The 17529-nt window shown below is 46.5% G+C and overlaps 2 protein-coding genes across 2 annotated transcripts; one reads left to right on the forward strand and one right to left on the reverse strand.

Annotated features, from left to right (window-relative positions):
• Positions 1 to 641: 641 nt before the first annotated feature.
• On the forward strand, positions 642 to 11566 carry ints6 (integrator complex subunit 6). The gene is made up of 18 exons (XM_058082917.1): positions 642 to 1124; positions 1287 to 1364; positions 2364 to 2513; positions 4693 to 4782; positions 5122 to 5305; positions 6052 to 6177; positions 6247 to 6398; positions 6477 to 6629; positions 6802 to 6934; positions 7135 to 7229; positions 7304 to 7414; positions 7482 to 7697; positions 7774 to 7900; positions 8033 to 8175; positions 8248 to 8431; positions 8505 to 8855; positions 8967 to 9060; positions 9951 to 11566. Exons 1-18 carry the CDS (start codon positions 1014 to 1016, stop codon positions 10042 to 10044), a joined length of 2592 nt encoding a protein of 863 aa, XP_057938900.1. The 5' UTR covers positions 642 to 1013; the 3' UTR covers positions 10045 to 11566.
• A 210-nt stretch (positions 11567 to 11776) lies between these two features.
• On the reverse strand, positions 11777 to 16279 carry serpine3 (serpin peptidase inhibitor, clade E (nexin, plasminogen activator inhibitor type 1), member 3). Its single transcript, XM_058082664.1, has 9 exons — positions 16205 to 16279; positions 15078 to 15386; positions 13426 to 13635; positions 13102 to 13353; positions 12777 to 12975; positions 12602 to 12702; positions 12447 to 12533; positions 12106 to 12189; positions 11777 to 11907 (listed from the first exon to the last, which is right to left on the reverse strand). Exons 2-9 carry the CDS (start codon positions 15340 to 15342, stop codon positions 11855 to 11857), a joined length of 1251 nt encoding a protein of 416 aa, XP_057938647.1. The 5' UTR covers positions 15343 to 15386; positions 16205 to 16279; the 3' UTR covers positions 11777 to 11854.
• Positions 16280 to 17529: the final 1250 nt, after the last annotated feature.

Consider the following 17529-nt stretch of genomic DNA (forward strand, 5'->3'; position numbering starts at 1 on the left):
TGAACTATAATGATAACAGGCGGGGCTTGTGGCAAGCAACGTGTAATCAAATAACGCCATAAAGTGTACGTCACAACTTCCTAAATAACACGAAGGGAGGTAATACAAAATAAAAGTGCTGTACTCTGAGCTACAGGGTGTGTGAGGGCACGTCAGACTGTCAGCGGCAATTCAGCCAAACCAGTTTCACAATATTATCTTGTTTTAAGCCATCGTGTCAAATGCAAGCTGCTTGTGACGTGTTTTCCAGTGCCATGGCTCGTTTTATGGGTTAATATGTCACCATAATGTCCTGCATTGTCTTGGTACCGTTGTTATACCGTCTTAATGTTAAACAGCATCCCATTTGAGGATTAATAATGCTAAATAATACAGTGGGTTTTAAACTACTCCATATTAGTCACCTGTGTTATAATAGCGGGCGTTTGCGCCACATAAACATCCATAGACGTAAACAGTAAGTTTCTTTGCGTACTCGCCTCTGAGCCAGAGCGAGCATGCGCAGGACGCCGCTCGGCTTTGGCCTTATTTGGATATGGTAATAAGTTGCTCCCGACGAGCCAGTTGCGACACGGCGCTGTAAACACGTGACGTTGAAAGGGCGCTGAGGAGGCGTGGCCAGGCGCTGGGCTGCCAGTAAAACTATCGGCGGCTGCTGAGCTCAGTCAGTGTAGGGAGAAGCAGGCAGTCACTGTGAGGGGGAACTTTGTTGCTATGAAACTTAGGACTATTTACTCAATATTGAAAGCATTACCTAAAAACCCTCGTCAATCCATGAGCCGCCCTTAGGCTGTGAGCTCTTTAGTGTAGTTTGGCCAGCAGGGGCCTCGCCACTCACTATTCTTACACTTTTTTTTGAAAGAATGTGCGAGACAGACAGTTAGCCGGCTAGCTGGCCAGCTAGCTGGCTAACTAGCTAGCCGAGGTGACACAGGCGGCAGGAGAACAAAAGATTTTTTTTTGACCGTTTCCACTGACACCAAGTCCATGCAGAACGTCTTGTTAGCACCACAATGCCCGTTTTACTTTTTCTGGTAGACACGTCCGCGTCCATGAACCAGCGCAGCCATCTGGGCACTACCTATCTGGACATAGCAAAAGGCGCTGTTGAGACTTTTATGAAGGTACTGTAAACCCGCGGACGGGACACTGTCATGGTGGTGGATCCCGCTCGGCTCGGATGGTCTTTTTTATTCCTTTTCTGTCCTCATTGTTAATATCTGAAGCTGTCAAAAACACAACAACCTCTCCCTCCGTCTCTAAACCATTCTGTACTATCTCCACAGCTCCGAGGGAGAGATCCGGCCAGCCGAGGGGACCGGTACATGTTGGTCAATTTGGAAGACATTCCGTTCGGGATCAAGGTAGAGTTTGCTTTCGGCTCATGTCCAAGTCTTTATCATTGTCCCTCCACGTTGTGGCGTGAAGCAGAGTCCTCAGGAGGAGCTCTCGTACCCCCTTTAAAACATGGCCGACATTTTGTTGGAGTGCGAGCAGCGAGGAACTCTGGGAGTTATTTATACTGACACATCCTCTCTTGGGGGGGTGGAAGGGGGGGGGGGGGGGGTGCACACAATGACACTACTAGCACACTTTGATCCGGCTTCACTCCGGTTTTTGTGTTTACACATAAGCAAGTGACACCAGCTCGCTTTCCAGGGTGCAGTTTTTTGTAGACAGTAGGGGTGGGTGATATGGCACATTCTGGTATGGATCAGATACCAAGGAAATAAATACACAATATCAACATTAAAAAATATGATCGCAGCAACAAAAAGCGACATTTGTGGAAAAAAAGTATAAGAGAACTGATAAATATCAACCTCATTACATACAGTAGTGTTGATCTAATGCTGAAAACACCTTTGGTATTGATAATTACAATCAATCCACCTACCTGTAATGTGCATTATGGAGCCAGCATTTTAACATTTTGATCAGAATTACCAAGGCCAAATTTATCCATATTTGACCCTGCACATGTCTAAATGTCATTAATTTTTGTTTGTTGTTCACCAGGAATTATAATATTGATACAAGTGGAAACATTGAGGAATTGCTCCTCCATTAGGACACTAAAGCTAAAATAAAGTGACTATATTGTAATAATATAATATGGAAATATAGTGCAGAAAACTGAATTTAATTGAAGTGAATTTTCCCACAAGGATTAAATTAGTATAATGAAAAATCTTGAGTTTATCTAGCCCAAAGCTAAAAACTAAAAGAAGCACCCATGTACATGTAGATGTTTATCAGAGCATTATAAAGAAAGTTAACCTTTGACTTGCCTCCTAAAACAGTGTTCCATTGTGTGTGCGTGCGTGTGTGTGTGCATGCGTGTGTGTGCTTCCTTCTTCAAGGCGGGATGGAAGGAGAGTCACGCCACGTTCATGACGGAGCTGAGGAACCTGCAGGCCACCGGACTCACCACCATCGGCCAATCACTGAGGACCGCCTTTGACTTGCTCAATCTCAATAGATTAGTGACCGGCATAGACAACTATGGACAGGTAGGTGGTGCTCAAGAGCCAGATCGGCGTGTCAGACTGACCAGGTGGCCCACAAATAACCCCCGTCCCACCCCCCCACCACTTCTCCACCCCTCTCCCAACAGTCCTCCAAGCATCAACCACCTTCATACTGTGACAAAACCCTCCCAAGCACACTCAGGCTATACATGTTTAACTTTTAAATTACATCTCACCCCCACTAGTACATATTTAACCCTGTCGTGTCCACGCACACTGAAAAAAATGAAGTGTGCGAGGGCCTCTTTATTTTGCGTTTCTTTGCCATATGTAGTTTAAAATGTACTACGTAGACAGGAACAGGAATGCTAGTCTTTCTATGTGGATCAAGTCCTGGTCCACCGTTTTTTTCCATATCATAAAATGGGAGCTCCAAAGGGATCATTTGTTTAAAAAAAAAAAAAAAAAAAACGTCATCAGTGTGAACTGCTGTCAAGTCATACAGCATTAAAACACGACTGCATGTTCAGTGCAAAATAAGATTCAAAATTAGAGCATGACTATTATACTGGATTCTACCACAGCGACTAGCTTAATGCTCCCATGTTTAAAAATGTTGTGTTAAGCTTGTTAGCCACTGTAAGAAAGATTTGCGCTTGTGCAAAGCGTTATTGTCATTGCAGTCTAGACGTACTGTAAAACCAAATTATGAAAAGTGAAATCCAAATAAAAGTATGCATACATGGAGGTAAACCTCAACTAACTGCTGTAGGGTAGAAAATCCTCTACTGTCACCCATCCTACTTGTGTCTCTGAATGTAGTACAAACAATGGTGAGTTTGAGGCATAGACAGACCATTGCACTGTAGTAAATATAGTAATTTTTGTTATTGGACGCAAAGAAATCTGTAATGTGAGGCCATTTTTAAGATGTATATTTTGAATAATAGTGTTAGACCATCCTTGTGGTTATTATGCCCGGTGCAACAAAAATTATGACAACAAAAGTCACATTTTATGGCAGTAGAATGCCATTGCTTAAGTGATTTTGGTTATCATTTGTAAATTGTAATTATCACATGCATGTATATGTAACCCAACTTCCCTGATATACTGTACATGTCGCTGTGGCTGTTTGATTGGGGATGTTTGTAAGGTGCACAACCTCCATAACAGTCCAGATTGTTTATGCACTGCATAAAAGGGTAATAGTAACAGCCTTTGATCAATCTGTACTTGTGGGATTATCAGGCAAACGTCAAATATAAAGATTGAGATTAACGTTAGAGGTTATTAAATAGAGGTGCGGCCTGCTGTCCACTTGATTTGTTAGATTTTTTTTTAATTAAAATGTTTAAAAGCCACCCTCTACTACAGCAAAGAGTCACCCAGGTTGCCAGGCATCGGTAAGGACTCTTCCCCTGAGAGAGGCTGTGAAGGATGGAGGGGATTAATCCTCACTCTTCATTAAAAGAAGTCATTCCCATCATTAGGAAGAAGTATTTGTTGTATTAGCCACTTTAAGGACATTAGCAAGAGCAAAACGCAGCTTTGAGTATCACAAGTGTAACACAATACTCTGATTCTAAAAGAGGGATTTGGACTCAAGGAAGTAACGGTTGTCATGGATACGTGCAAGACTTTGTTTGCATTATCATATTGCAGGCAGAGGCCACACTGCTCATGTTGGGCCAGGCTAGTCTTCATGGAATGTTTTGGGAAAAAAATCTTCCCCCTCCCCAATTTTCCACATACATGCAATTTATTTGCAGTGGCTGGCCACACACATATTGGTTGTTGTTGATCATTTCCCTTGCTAGCATACCTCATATAGGCAGCTAGTTGCCAGAGAATAAGACAACGTGGCAAGAGGGATCAGTGTTGGCACCTTGGCAGCATTTGTCGCTATTTTTATGAAACATTCACACCCCTCTAGGTACTCTTAAAAAAACTTTTTCACATCTAATATAGTACTTTTGTGGAGTTGGACATAAAAGCATTTATTATTATTTTGTAACCCAAAAGAAAAACAGAAAAAGAAGCAATAGGAGGTACATTTCTATTTCGACGACTACACGCACATATGTCACGGCCAGTTATGCAAAAACAATGACGCCGTCCCAGCCCACCCCCCCTCAACCCACACCACAAATAGATTGCAGTCCTGTGGGAAAAAACTGAATTGTGTGGCTTCATACGACAATGTTGTCTCCTTTTGTAGGGAAGGAACCCCTTCTTTCTCGAGCCCGCCATCATCATCGCCATCACCGACGGCAACAAGTTGACCAGCAGCGGGGGGGTCCAAGACGAGGTCAGCCACCGTGTCTACTACTTAGCTCACACAAGCAACTATTATGTCATAGACTTCACAATGAAGGCTTTAATGAATAGATTTTATTTATTTTATAATGAATAAAGTGTATAGTTATGTTATGGTACGAGGAAATGGTTTCAGCCTCTGCCGTCCCCTTGGTACCATCTCTAGCCATGACCTCCTCAAGCCAAATTCGGGGCTATTTTTTTTTTCCAGAGTAGACTTGTGACACAACCACCACTTCCTGCCCTGGGAAATACACCTACTGTGTGGTTACACCCCCACTGGCAATGAATGATTCATTGACCCATCCATATGTACCCCCCCTTTCTCCAGCTCCATCTCCCCCTGACCACCCCCCTGCCAGGCAGCGAGCTGACCAAGGAGCCGTTCCGCTGGGATCAGCGTCTGTTCGCTCTCGTGCTGCGGATCCCTGGCCACGCGTCGGTGGAGCCTGATCCCATCGGGGGCGTCCCGTCCGACGACTCGCCCATCACGCCCATGTGTGAGGTCACTGGAGGTAGGTTACCTGTTGCCGTTTATTGACAGGATTAACACATTTAGTGGCGGTTGCAGGAAGTCCTCTATTCACCGCAATCATTTGACTTGACGCTGTTTCCGATTAGGGATGCTCAGATTGCCGAGTCTTAAGCTTTCATGTGCCATTTCTGCAGTTTGCAGTCGATGTTGTCATTTTGTGGCTGCACCCCAACTGTTGCACCCGCTGGCTGCATTCAACTCAAACGGCGAGAGAAGTTTGTTGTAATGATATGAACGTGACAAGTCACACGGATTGAAGTCACTTTCCCAGACCGCTTGTCAAGAAAGCACTTAACTGACATGGCAGCAATCTGGAAGGACGCTGATGGAGGATGGAGGCCTCTGGCCGCATATGCTGCCTGTCTAAATCACTGCTGATGGCCGATGTTGCGATGTTACGTCCACACCTGTCAGAGCCACTGATGGAGTGGCTGTGTGACACTGTCGCTAGAGGGGGGAGGGGGTGGCGGAGGTCATCAAAAGCGAATAAAAGAATCCAGCCTTGGCTCAAAACAGTGCCAAGGCTCATCTTTTACAATAAAAAAAATCTCACAGCTCAAATGTATGAAAGGCAACAGGGTAATGATGGGATTATTAACACCCTGCAGGGGTGCTGGTAGGCCCAGTGGCTTCCTGTTCCTTCATCAGCTGACCTCAGATCAGCGCTGAGTGGTATTTCTCAGTGAGTACAGCTCTCAGTGTGGGGGTTTTGTTGTTGTTTTGCAGGACGTTCATACAGCGTGTTCTCGCAGCGCATGTTGAATCAGTGTCTGGAGTCCCTGGTTCAGAAGATCCAGAGCGGCGTGGTCATCAACTTTGAGAAGACGGGGCCAGACCCTCCCCCACTGGAAGGTAGGTCCCGTTGGAGTCTTTTCACACTGTCATAAAAAAAAAAACTTCTCGTCTCATTGTGTCATTCAGATGCTCCAGCCGAGTCGCTCAAGTCCGGCCCTCAGCCTTGGCACTGCTGCCACAAGCTCATCTATGTTCGTCCCAATCCCAAAACCGGCGTTCCCATTGGCCACTGGCCCATCCCTGAGGCCTTCTGGCCAGACCAGAACTCCCCCACCCTGGTGAGAAAACCTTCTATTTCATGGTGGTCTATAACAATCTTTATTTACTGACATAATTACGTTGTCCTTTCTCTTAAGCCGCCCCGCTCGGCCCACCCCCACGTACGCTTCTCCTGCCTGGACGCCGAGCCTATGGTGATTGACAAGGTGCCCTTCGACAAGTACGAGCTGGAGCCCTCGCCGCTCACGCAGTACATTCTGGAGAGGAAGTCTCCACACACCTGCTGGCAGGTAAGACCCGGAACAAGCACGCGGGATTGTTTTTCCAAATGTCAGCAGAGGAACACGTTCCATTCACTGTGAGATGTCCAAAGAGCATTGGCACCGTTTCAGCTTAGTCACAGTTCTGACCTGCTGGTCATTAACGGTCGTTCATGTCATGGTGCCCCCCCCCTCCCCCCAGGTGTTTGTGTGTAACAGTGCCAAGTACAGTGACCTGGGCCAACCTTTTGGCTACCTGAAGGCCAGCACAGCTCTCAATTGTGTCAACCTGTTTGTGATGCCCTACAACTACCCCGTGCTCCTGCCTCTCCTGGGTACGATTCTTCTACACCTCACATACATGCTCTTCAGAGCTTGACAATTATGGATACTAATAATACTAATAATGGATGCTAGAGTGCAAAAGTGTCTCCAAACGTTTGACTGACGTCCTTCTCTTCTCAAGTTTGAAGACACTTTTGCATTCTATTGATTGGACACTGAAACCAAATGTTGTTTGTGATGTTTCCTCCAGACGACCTCATCAAAGTACACAAGTTCAAGCCCACCATCAAGTGGCGGCAGTCCTTTGAGAACTACCTGAAGACCATGCCCCCATACTACATCGGGGTCAGTGCTCGCAGTATGATGCTAAGCGTTGGTGTATTGTGGGGTCTTACGATGAGCGTTGATCTTTTCCGTAGTCCCTGAGGAAGGCGCTAAGGATCATGGGAGCGCCCAACCTGCTGGCAGACAACATGGAGTACGGCCTGAGCTACAGCGTGGTCTCCTACCTGAAGAAGCTCAGCCAGCAGGTCAGACGCCGCCGCGCCCTGTGACTCGTGTCTTTTCACGCTCTCACACCACTTTGATTGCCCACAGACCAAAATGGAGTACGACCGCCTGATCGCCTCCATCGGAAAGAAGCCGCCGACTGAATCTGGGATCAAGGTCCGCTGGCGAGGTGGCGGCATCTCTCTGGCCCAGCGCCGAGACTTCATCCAGCAGCTGCAGAGCCTCTCTAGCGACGCCCCCGTGCTTCCTCTGGAGCTCAACCCCAAGGAGTTCCAAGGATTTCACCTGGCGTTGCTCAACAAGGTTGATGTCACATCCGAAACGTTAGTCACGCAGCTTCACAGCTTTACTCCTGTTTGGCTTCCTCCTCCTCCTCCAGGATCTGAAACCTCAGAGCTTCCGGAACCCCTACGACATCCCCCGCAGTCACCTGCTGGACCAGCTGAGCCGCATGAGGAGAAACCTTCTCAACACCAGCGTCTGCACCCTGCGTGGGCAAGACTCGGGTAGGATGATTAGCTCTGTGTGATGATAGTTGGCTTTTAAATTAGGAATGGTCCCATCCAATACTCTAGATTTTATCCGTGTCCGTATCAAGCATGGGCATTCCTCATCTAAATGTCCTCCTCGCTCAACAGATCAGCTCCACAGCGTTCCCATCGCCCAGATGGGGAACTACCAGGACTTCCTCAAAGCTGCCCCTCAGCCCCTCAGAGACGCCGACCCTGAGCAGCCCAAACGCCTGCACACTTTCGGCAACCCCTTCAAGCTGGACAAGAAGGTGTCCCATCGTTGTCGCTCAGAAATCGAACCTTTTGTAAAGATTCTAAGACGTCTTCTCTCCCCCACTCAGGGCATGATGATCGACGAGGCAGATGAATTTGTGACGAGCCCCCAGAACAAAGGCAAGAGGCCTTCAGACAACAACATGACGGGCGGGGGCCCCAAGAGGAGGCGTTGCATGTCACCGCTGCTGCGCCTCGGCCGTGGCTACACGCCCCCTGTCACCCCCCCTGCCAGCCCTCGACCCGCATCAGGTGAGATCACTGATGAAATCCAAGCCTTTTTTGTCCTGACTGGACTTAAACACACCACTACAATCCCTTTCAGACATGGACGTGAGCGACGGAGAAGTGGAACCAGACCTGATCATCAACCACCTCCATCAGAACCACTGCAGCCCAGAAAGAAGTTCAGACTACGAGTCGGAACCCTCAGGACCCGCCGACCCTCAGGAGAACCACTCGTCGGCAGACCACCACCAGGACGGGGACGAGGACGAGAACGGTCAGAGGCGGGAGGGTGAGGAGGAAGAGGGAGCCGAGGTGATTCTGGTGGACGATCAAGCGCCCCGGTACCTGTCTCCCGCTGCCCTGAAGAAACACATCCATACCGAGACCACCAAGGTCAACAACGAGCTGAGGACGCTCATCACCAGGGAGATCAGGAAACCTGGCAGACGTGAGTAACAAACGACCTGTTACGCGGTAACGCGGTTCTACCAAATATCTAGACACCGAGTACTCATTCTGCCCTCTAGTGGTTCTTCTGCTCATTGTTTTTACTTTTTAGACTACGAGAAGATCTTCTACTTCCTGAAGCAGATCCAAGGCACACTGGACACTCGGCTCATCTTCCTCCAAAACATCATCAAGGAGGCAGCCAGGTACGTTTCTATACCAACCCGTAAGAAGCTGGGACGCTTTTAAATGTCCTCTACAACCTGAACTAGGGTGGGGGGGGGATCTCAGCACTGAGGGCGATTCTATACACGTCTCGATGCACTGCCAGCGATACCATACTTTAACCATACATGGAATATTCTGGCGATATGATGCGATAATCATTTAGTTCAAATCAATGCAATCCGATATGATATGGTGCAATTTCTTGCGATATGATGCAATTCAACATGATGGGGGGTCGTGTTGTGGTGTCCCCTTTTTAAGGGGGCCTCCATGTTTGTCGTGTTGCTGTTGTACGGCTTCTTAATGCGGCATTCTTTACAAATGACTGATGTTTTATAGAGCTTTCCGTCGTTCTTTGAGAATCCGTCGTGTTTCCAAACATACCATTTAAACGTTGCGGGGGGGTTAAATATTAAATATAGAAACTTCCTCGCTGCTGCTTGCTATGAACGTCCATGCGGTTTCACTAGTAGTTGTATGTGCCTCACGGCTTCCGTCCGTATTCAATACAAAACGCCAAATAATGATGGTGCATTCATGGCACCTGGGGAACAATCTTTATAACAGCATATGGGGTGAAGTTGAACAATAATAAAACGGCGCTTGCATCGGATTTTACCGCATTGCGATGAATCTAGATTTTACCCGTCAGTTGCATCCATACCTTGTGAATGAGCCGATGCACTCGCATCGCGTATCGAAAAACGCTAACGTAGAAAAGAACGTGCGGCGATGCGTTGGTCTGTAGCATATCACCCGTCACTTTCCTTCAAGCACAAATGGCTCTGGCTTCTTACGAGTTCATGGTTTTTTCCCAGAGCAGCTACTTTTAGCTACTTTTTCTTATTTGTTGTCATGTTTTGAAAAGGTTCAAGAAGCGTGTTCTCATTGAGCAGCTGGAAAACTTCCTGGAGGAGATCCACAACAGATCGAACAATATGAACCACGTGGACGCACTCTGACCTCCTCATTCCCCAAATGAACTTAACTCGCTAACTCCGCCTTCATCTTGCAGAGACGAGAACGTCTCTCGCTCCTCAGAGGATCCTTTTTTTCTGTATCACTCAACACCGCTGATGGATTTGTTGGTTTCGACCCTCATGATGACGTTGAGTACTTGCTGCGTACTTTTAGACCTTTTTAGACCGGCGGTTGCGGTTTCTGTGAAACCATCCTCAGTCACCTGAGATCCACCCCCGATTCCACCATGTTGTCAGTTCTGGGTGTTCATGAGGGGCCCCTTGTTGCTCTTTTTCACTCATTGTTTGGTTGCACTTGGAGGTTTTCATCCGTGTTGTCACTCGGCAAACTAATGGGCGTGTCACATGATCAACCATGGAGAAAGTAGTAGGCAACCAAAATGCAACAGAGCGAATCGTAGACCGTCTAGCCACTTATGGTTGACTGCTGAGCGAGTGATTCAATAAGTTGGACACAAATGGCCGACTTGCGATTTGTCGAATTGGCATCTCATACGGGACTTACGGTCAACCAAAAAGCCCCCGACCGGGTAACCAATGGTTGACTGACAGCTGACTGATGGGTGGTCAACCGGCAACTAAAGACTGAATGAGCGATGGTCGACCAGTAAGCTAGTTAAACGGGTGATTTGACAAGTCAATGACTAAGTCACCGGCAACCATTTTCGGTGACTTTGGTGACCAATGGGTGGGCAGCAGGCAGCCAAAGACCGAAGGAGCGATGGTCGTCCAAGGACGTAACTGTTGGGAAAGTCATTCGCCACCAAAGACCGACTGATGGCGGCGAGCTGCCGATGAGCCACCGAAGTGGGGAGATTGATCATGAAAGTGTGCATGAAAGGACCCGATTGGCGAGCAACAGGCAACTAATGAGTCAGCAATGACCAATCAAACACCGAGTGACCGATTTAGGAACTGACGAGCAAGCCCAGAGCAAACGAACGAGAATGGGCGACCAACAGTGTGTGTGTGTGTGTGTGGTCATTGAACGATTGTGGCGGCGACAAACAGCTCAGGAAGTGACATGGCCGTTCAAGTTACCCGCATTTACCTTCAAGTTTGCCACGGAACACGAGTGTCGCTCGCCCGTTCGCCAAAGCCCCGCCGCCATCCAAGTCACTTAACCACCGATGCACTTGTGTACATTTATTTAATGTCATTTAAAGTCCAAGACTACCTTGATGCAGATCGTACTTTTTTTTTTTCCTGAGAAAGAGGGTAAGGCGGTCAGGGGTCAAGGGTCGGGGGGGGTTCAAGCGCACACGCAACTTCAAGAGTTGTTTTTGGATCTGGAACAGGGGACCAAAAATCAGCCATACGTGTGTGTGTTGGTGAGCAAGCCGCTAAAGAGTATTTTGAATACACTGTAATATGACTGTAAATATTCCTAGAGTAATATTTAAAGATGGTGGACAAACGTGTGGCCTTTTTGTAAGTATTTCCATCAATTAAAGATCTATTTTCCACTGTGAAGGCCCATTATGATGAATAAAGTGTTGCTAAACATGTCACCCGATGTCCCGCTGTCTCACTTCAATTTAAACCATCAAGTAACATATTATAATTATGTCATAATTTAATAATGTATTATATGTAAATTTTTTTAGATGTGTAACAGTTTTTACACAAAAAAAGAAAACACACCAAGTGTTAAAAATGTATTAAAATTTTATTTACAGATTTATACAAAAATAATGTCCCTCTTCCGGCAGTGCCTGAGGACCTGGATGTTGGTCCACAAATAAATACTGGTAGTGACTGTGTGTGTGTGTGTGTGTGTGTGTTAAATATCTCAAAGCGACTGTTCCGCTGGGTTGGTCACTCGGCCCATGAACAAGATGGATCCTGAAAATAAACAAAATTACCATTATTTTAATCAAAAAAACTAAAATATCTAAATATCTAACTAAAAATCTTGTGGCTTAAGTCACACCAATGCTATACAGTATAACTACAGTATAGATGAAATTATTAATATAATACAATAATGTATGAATATGCATGTTTATTTTGGCGCCATTTGCCTTTGAACTTCCTTAGTACCTGATTGAACGTGTCTCAGGAGGAATAAGAAGGGTCGGTCCGCCTTGAAAACGGGAGCGCGGGAACGTTTGAGCAGCACCATGGCTGCGAGATGACACCAACGTTACTTCCTTTTGCAACATTGTTGGAAAATACATTCACGCTTATGTTGACGCCCCCCCACACATCGACACAAGCGGTTATCGACATAACTGGAAGCAACCATTAGAGTTATAAGTATTAAAACTGTCACCAAAAGAATACTAAAAAACACTAAATACTGTAATGTTGCAGTTGCTATGCAAATACGCCCCCTAGTGGTCCATGACGACATTGCTTTTTGGGTTCCTTGTCGTCCTCACCCGTGGCGGCAGCTGCTTTGGTCCCTTCCTCCGTGACCTCGATGGTGACGTCATGGAAAGCATCCGACACGTAGAGACTCTCCTCCGCTGCAGCGACACGAAGACAATAAGTCCGAACCGCCGTTGGACGTTCTGCAACGTGCCGCCACACTCACCTGATATCCCGGAGAAGTCCGCTGCCGTCGGGTTGAAGACGTCGCCGACGCCCATGACAGGAAGTGTCGACCTCAAGTTGAACTTATTGTGCATCTTGAACCTGTTTATATTCAAATGTTGTGATCTTCTGAAAGTTCTGAAATGATCTCTAAAAAGGACGAGCACGATCGGAACCTGGGCAGGAAGACGTCCATCTTGGTTCTACGCAGGCCGACGTCCCAGGACGCCATGTGGCGAACGCTGAGTTGTGCTTCCAGTGAGGACAGCGGAGTCTTTCTCTCGGACGGCAGCACCACCTGAAGGCTCAGGGAACGACCCAGGTAGGGCAGCTCCAAGACGGTGTACCTCTGCTCTGACGGGGTCCTGAACTGCCCTGATTTGGGGCACATTTAGCGAGTGTCACCATCTGCGTTCCAAAACGTAACTTCTATGGTGGCCACGTTTTGACCCTGGAACAGACCATTTGTATAATATCCCATGGGGTCTCGGTTTGTCTTACCAAAGCTGACTTCGGTGGTCTGGTACATCATGGGCACTTTGATGGGGGTCCCGTCCGAGAGGACGAAGGGCAGGTTCTGGGTGTTGCTGAAGTGGAACTGCTTCTGCCACACGCCCCTGAAGGCAACCGTGTTGACCAGCGCCATCTGCAGGCCGTGACCCCACCATGCCATCGCCTCCGCCCCCTGCTGGGCCTCGCCTGAGCCTGACAGCTCCCCGCTGCTGCTTCCTGATTGGAGGGGCCATGCCTCGTCTGCGTGGGGGAGGGGGGGCAGGTTGTTGGTGAAGTCGGTAAAATGTCAAAGCGTGTGCAGAGCCGGCTTACCGTGGCCGAGTCCGCCATCGGGCTGACTGAAGTTTCCTCGCACCACGCTGGCGTCGGCCCAGGCGGCGGCGTTCTGCGTGAATCTGTCCACCAGTTTGACGCCGCTCTGCACCAACAAGACGCACGTCTTCCGCAGCCCCGCCGCCCCCCGACTGCTGTTGTTGCTCGTCTCGGCCTGCGACTGCAGCAGCAGGTCTCGAACCTGCGCATCTGGAGGCCGCACACATTCGCAGTTAGCAAGATTAGATGGTGATTGTGGTGTCGAGAAGTTACAAGTCTGGTTAGAAATGTGGACAGAGCCATTATTTGTTATTTTCCCCTCTTTTTAGAGCCCACCCCTGAACCAAAAATGGAATGGTCCTGCTTACAAGAACCATCTCTCCACTTTTGTTAGCAAAATTAATGTTCCTTTTTTGCTAACTGAGCTACAAAAGAACCATTCCCTATCAAAATGGTACGGTCCTGCCATCCGACTCATTCCCCTTGAACCAGGAAGTAGCCTGCTAGCTAACTAAGTGTAATCAAAAGCGGGCATTCTGTTATTTTTCCACTTTTTAGAGCCCACCCCTGAACCAAAAATGGAATGGTCCTGCTTACAAGAACCATCTCTCCACTTTTGTTAAAGAAATTAATGTTCTTTTTTGCCAACTGAGCTACAAAAGAACCATTCCCTATCAAAATGGTACGGTCCTACCATCCAACTCATTCCCCTTGAACCAGGAAGTAGCCTACAAGCTAACTAAGTGTAATCAAAAGCGGGCCTTCTGTTATTTCTCCACTTTTTAGAGCCCATCCTTGAATCAAAAATGGTACGGTCCTGCTTAAAAGAACCATCTGTCCTCTTTTGTTAGAGAAATACATTTTCTTTTTTTGCTAACTGATCTACAAAAAGAACCATTCCCTATCAAAATGGTACGGTCCTGCCATCCAACTCATTCCCCTTGAACCAGGAAGTAGCCTGCTAGCTAACTAAGTGTAATCAAACGTGAGCCTTCTGTTATTTTTCTACTTTTTAGAGCCCACCCCTGAACTAAAAATAGAATGATCCTGCTTACAAGAACCATCTGTCCACTTTGTTAGAGAAATTAATTTTCTATTTTTGATAACTGAACTACAAAAGAACCATTCCCTATCAAAATGGTACGGTCCTGCCAGCCAACTCAATCTCCTTGAACCGGGAAGTAGCCTGCTAGCTCACTAAATTAAATGCGCCGTTCTGTCATTTTTCCACTTTTTAAAACATTTTTGCCGATCAAGCCAATGTGTTTTCTCGTTTTGCCAACTGAGTAAGAATGGAATAGTTTGGGGCTCCCCCCAAACCAGGAAGTGACCAGCTAGCATGAAGAAACAACACGGCGCTTCTAGCTGGGATGTTCTTAATGAAAAACTGCCGTTGAAAGAACGTCATCAGCAACCCCCATGTCCATCCTGATGGTATGTCATGTGACATCCCATCCACCAATTGGCCGCCCTCGTCTGTTTGTAATTAAACGTGGCGACCCCTCGACCTCGCGGCCTCCAAGCAGGCAGCGTGTAATGAGATTAGCGCTGCAGCGCGTGGAGGCAGGTATTACGGCTCCAGACACCCAGCGGCCGCAACAGCGCCGCTCCACGCCACCTGGTACCAACGGCGCCGCCTCTGCGCTCCGTACCGTTCACGTTGTAGCCCAGGCTGCCCTCCAGCTGGGCCAGCGTGGCTCCCTTGGCGCCCAGCTGCAGCAGGCCCAGCGAGGCGGCCACGCCGGCCGGGGACACGACCAGGTTGCCCTCGGGCCGGCCGGCGGTGAGCGCACGATACAGGCTGATGGCGAAGCGGCCGTGGAGGTGCCTCATGGCGGCCTGCGGGCTGCTGGTGGCGTGGATGGGAGACGCCAGGCTGAGCAGCAACAAGATGGAGGACGCTGGGAGGCGACACATGTCCTCAGGAGGGGTCAGAGACTGGCGGTCCAATGGTCAACCTTCTGGACCAAGACAGGAAAGGCACATGATTTCACAATTTGATGTTATGATATTACAAATTTAATAGTAAGAATTAAAATACTTCACTAATGCGCTAATAATTACAATTAAATTATTAATTATTATAATTATTATAAATATTATTACAATATAATTATTCATGATTAATTAATTTAATTTAATTTAATTTACTTTAAAAATTAATAATTATTAATAATTACTGTAACTACAATTACTAATAATTATAAATCAGCACGTCATCAGCAACCCATTATTATTTTTAAATAATAATTATTATGCATATTATATTCTTCTTATTATTATTAATTACTATAAATGCAATTAATAATTCTTACTAATACTTATTAATTATTATTTGTATTAATTGTTATTTATTATTAATAATTCATAATACTACTACTACTAATAATAATAATAATGACATAAAAGGAATTTAAAATATTTTCAATGTGATATATTTTTCCATGTATAGATTGATTTAAACCACCTTAATATTATGGTAGTTTTCTATATTTATATGCACCTTACATTATTATTATCATCATGGTCACCATATTTATATGATATATTTTAGATGATATTGGAAACAGTTCTCAGTAGGATGCAGGGCCTTTATAACAACAATAATTATATAAAAATAATAATAACAATAATAGTTCTACTGATTACATTAATCATGCAACACAATCAAACATGGCACGTCATTAAGATGGCGTTGCATGAAAACATAAGAAAGAACATGGAAGTTCAGTAGATGAAAGCATCACGGATCATCAAGGTCAGGAAGCGGGTAGAGTACCTGATGATGTCACTTGTCTCATCCAGACATCAGCGTCCTGACGTGTGCTGGTCCAAGGTGCTGGTCCTCCACTGAGGTGGCCCTGCGGTCATGAGACGCGTTTAAAGGGGAACACCGCAGGAACACATTGGCGGTTTCTGGCGGCGACGTCCGTGCCACCCGCCCGGGACCAGGAGCCGGGCGGGGGGCGGGAATGCACGCTGCACGGCCCCTCCTCCCCCGTCCTGCAAATCCCAAACATAGCAAGTGGTAATGCATGGTATTACTGGTTAGATGCATACATATAGTATGTGTATATACTGTATACAGTATACTATATACAGAACATGGATGACAGATGGATGTTGGCTGCACTTCTTCCTATATGTGTCACATTTCAGCTTCTATGTGTCTATCTAATCTACCCAGGGCCTTCAGAATCCTGAGTGCTGGCCCATGTCATAAATACTATTGATATTTGATGCTGGTTTCATCACAGTAGAGGTGACTGCTTGTGTGTGTGTGTGTGTGTGTGTGTGTGTGTGTGTGTGTGCAGGGTGGGAGCGTCAGCGCTGTGAGCCGGTGTCGCCAGAGCGATCTGCCAGGTACGCCTGTGAGGATTAGAACCCCTGGAGCTGCTCCACGCGGCCACCGCCGCCGCCTTGTAGCGCAGACGTGAGCGAGGCGGGAAAGTAGCATGGGAACAAGGGGACGGGAGCCACAAATTTGGGGCAACGTTGCTTGGAATTACTACAAAGTTTCCACTGCACAGTACCTAGTACTCGCCTCAGCGTGGGTTTACTTTCCTATTAGAGATGTGCTAATCGTGAACGAGTTGTTCAAAATTTGTGAGCTACTGCTAGCCACCCTTGCTAACTGTCAAGGTGTATAAATGGGGTGAAGTTATATGTGCGTCTGAAACGGGTGATTCGAATGAAAAGAGTACCCGATTCAAGTTTGTGTGCATTCGCTCACTGTGAATAAAATACCCGACTCGCTTTTAAGTAACTCGTAAGAATTCGAGTCAATTAAAGGAATCGAGTTCCCCATCACTATTTTCATGTACATTTTCTAGTTGCCTTTATTAGCACTTATTTGATTCATTTGAACGGCATAATTAACCCAACATTAAGGCTAGATTACGTTTTTTGGAAGAAAGAAATTAGATAAGTACAGAAAAATGTTTGGGATTTAAAATAATAAAGGCAGAACAAACAAAATAATGTATAAATAATAATAAAGGCAGCACAAACAAAAAATAAAAGTGTATAAATATGTTTTATTTCACAAAATCACTGATATTCTTTCAGAAATTGTGAATACAATACAACAAAATCCGAGTGGAT

This window comes from Doryrhamphus excisus, chromosome 9 (assembly GCF_030265055.1).
Source record: "Doryrhamphus excisus isolate RoL2022-K1 chromosome 9, RoL_Dexc_1.0, whole genome shotgun sequence".
Classification (NCBI taxonomy): Eukaryota; Metazoa; Chordata; class Actinopteri; order Syngnathiformes; family Syngnathidae; genus Doryrhamphus; species Doryrhamphus excisus.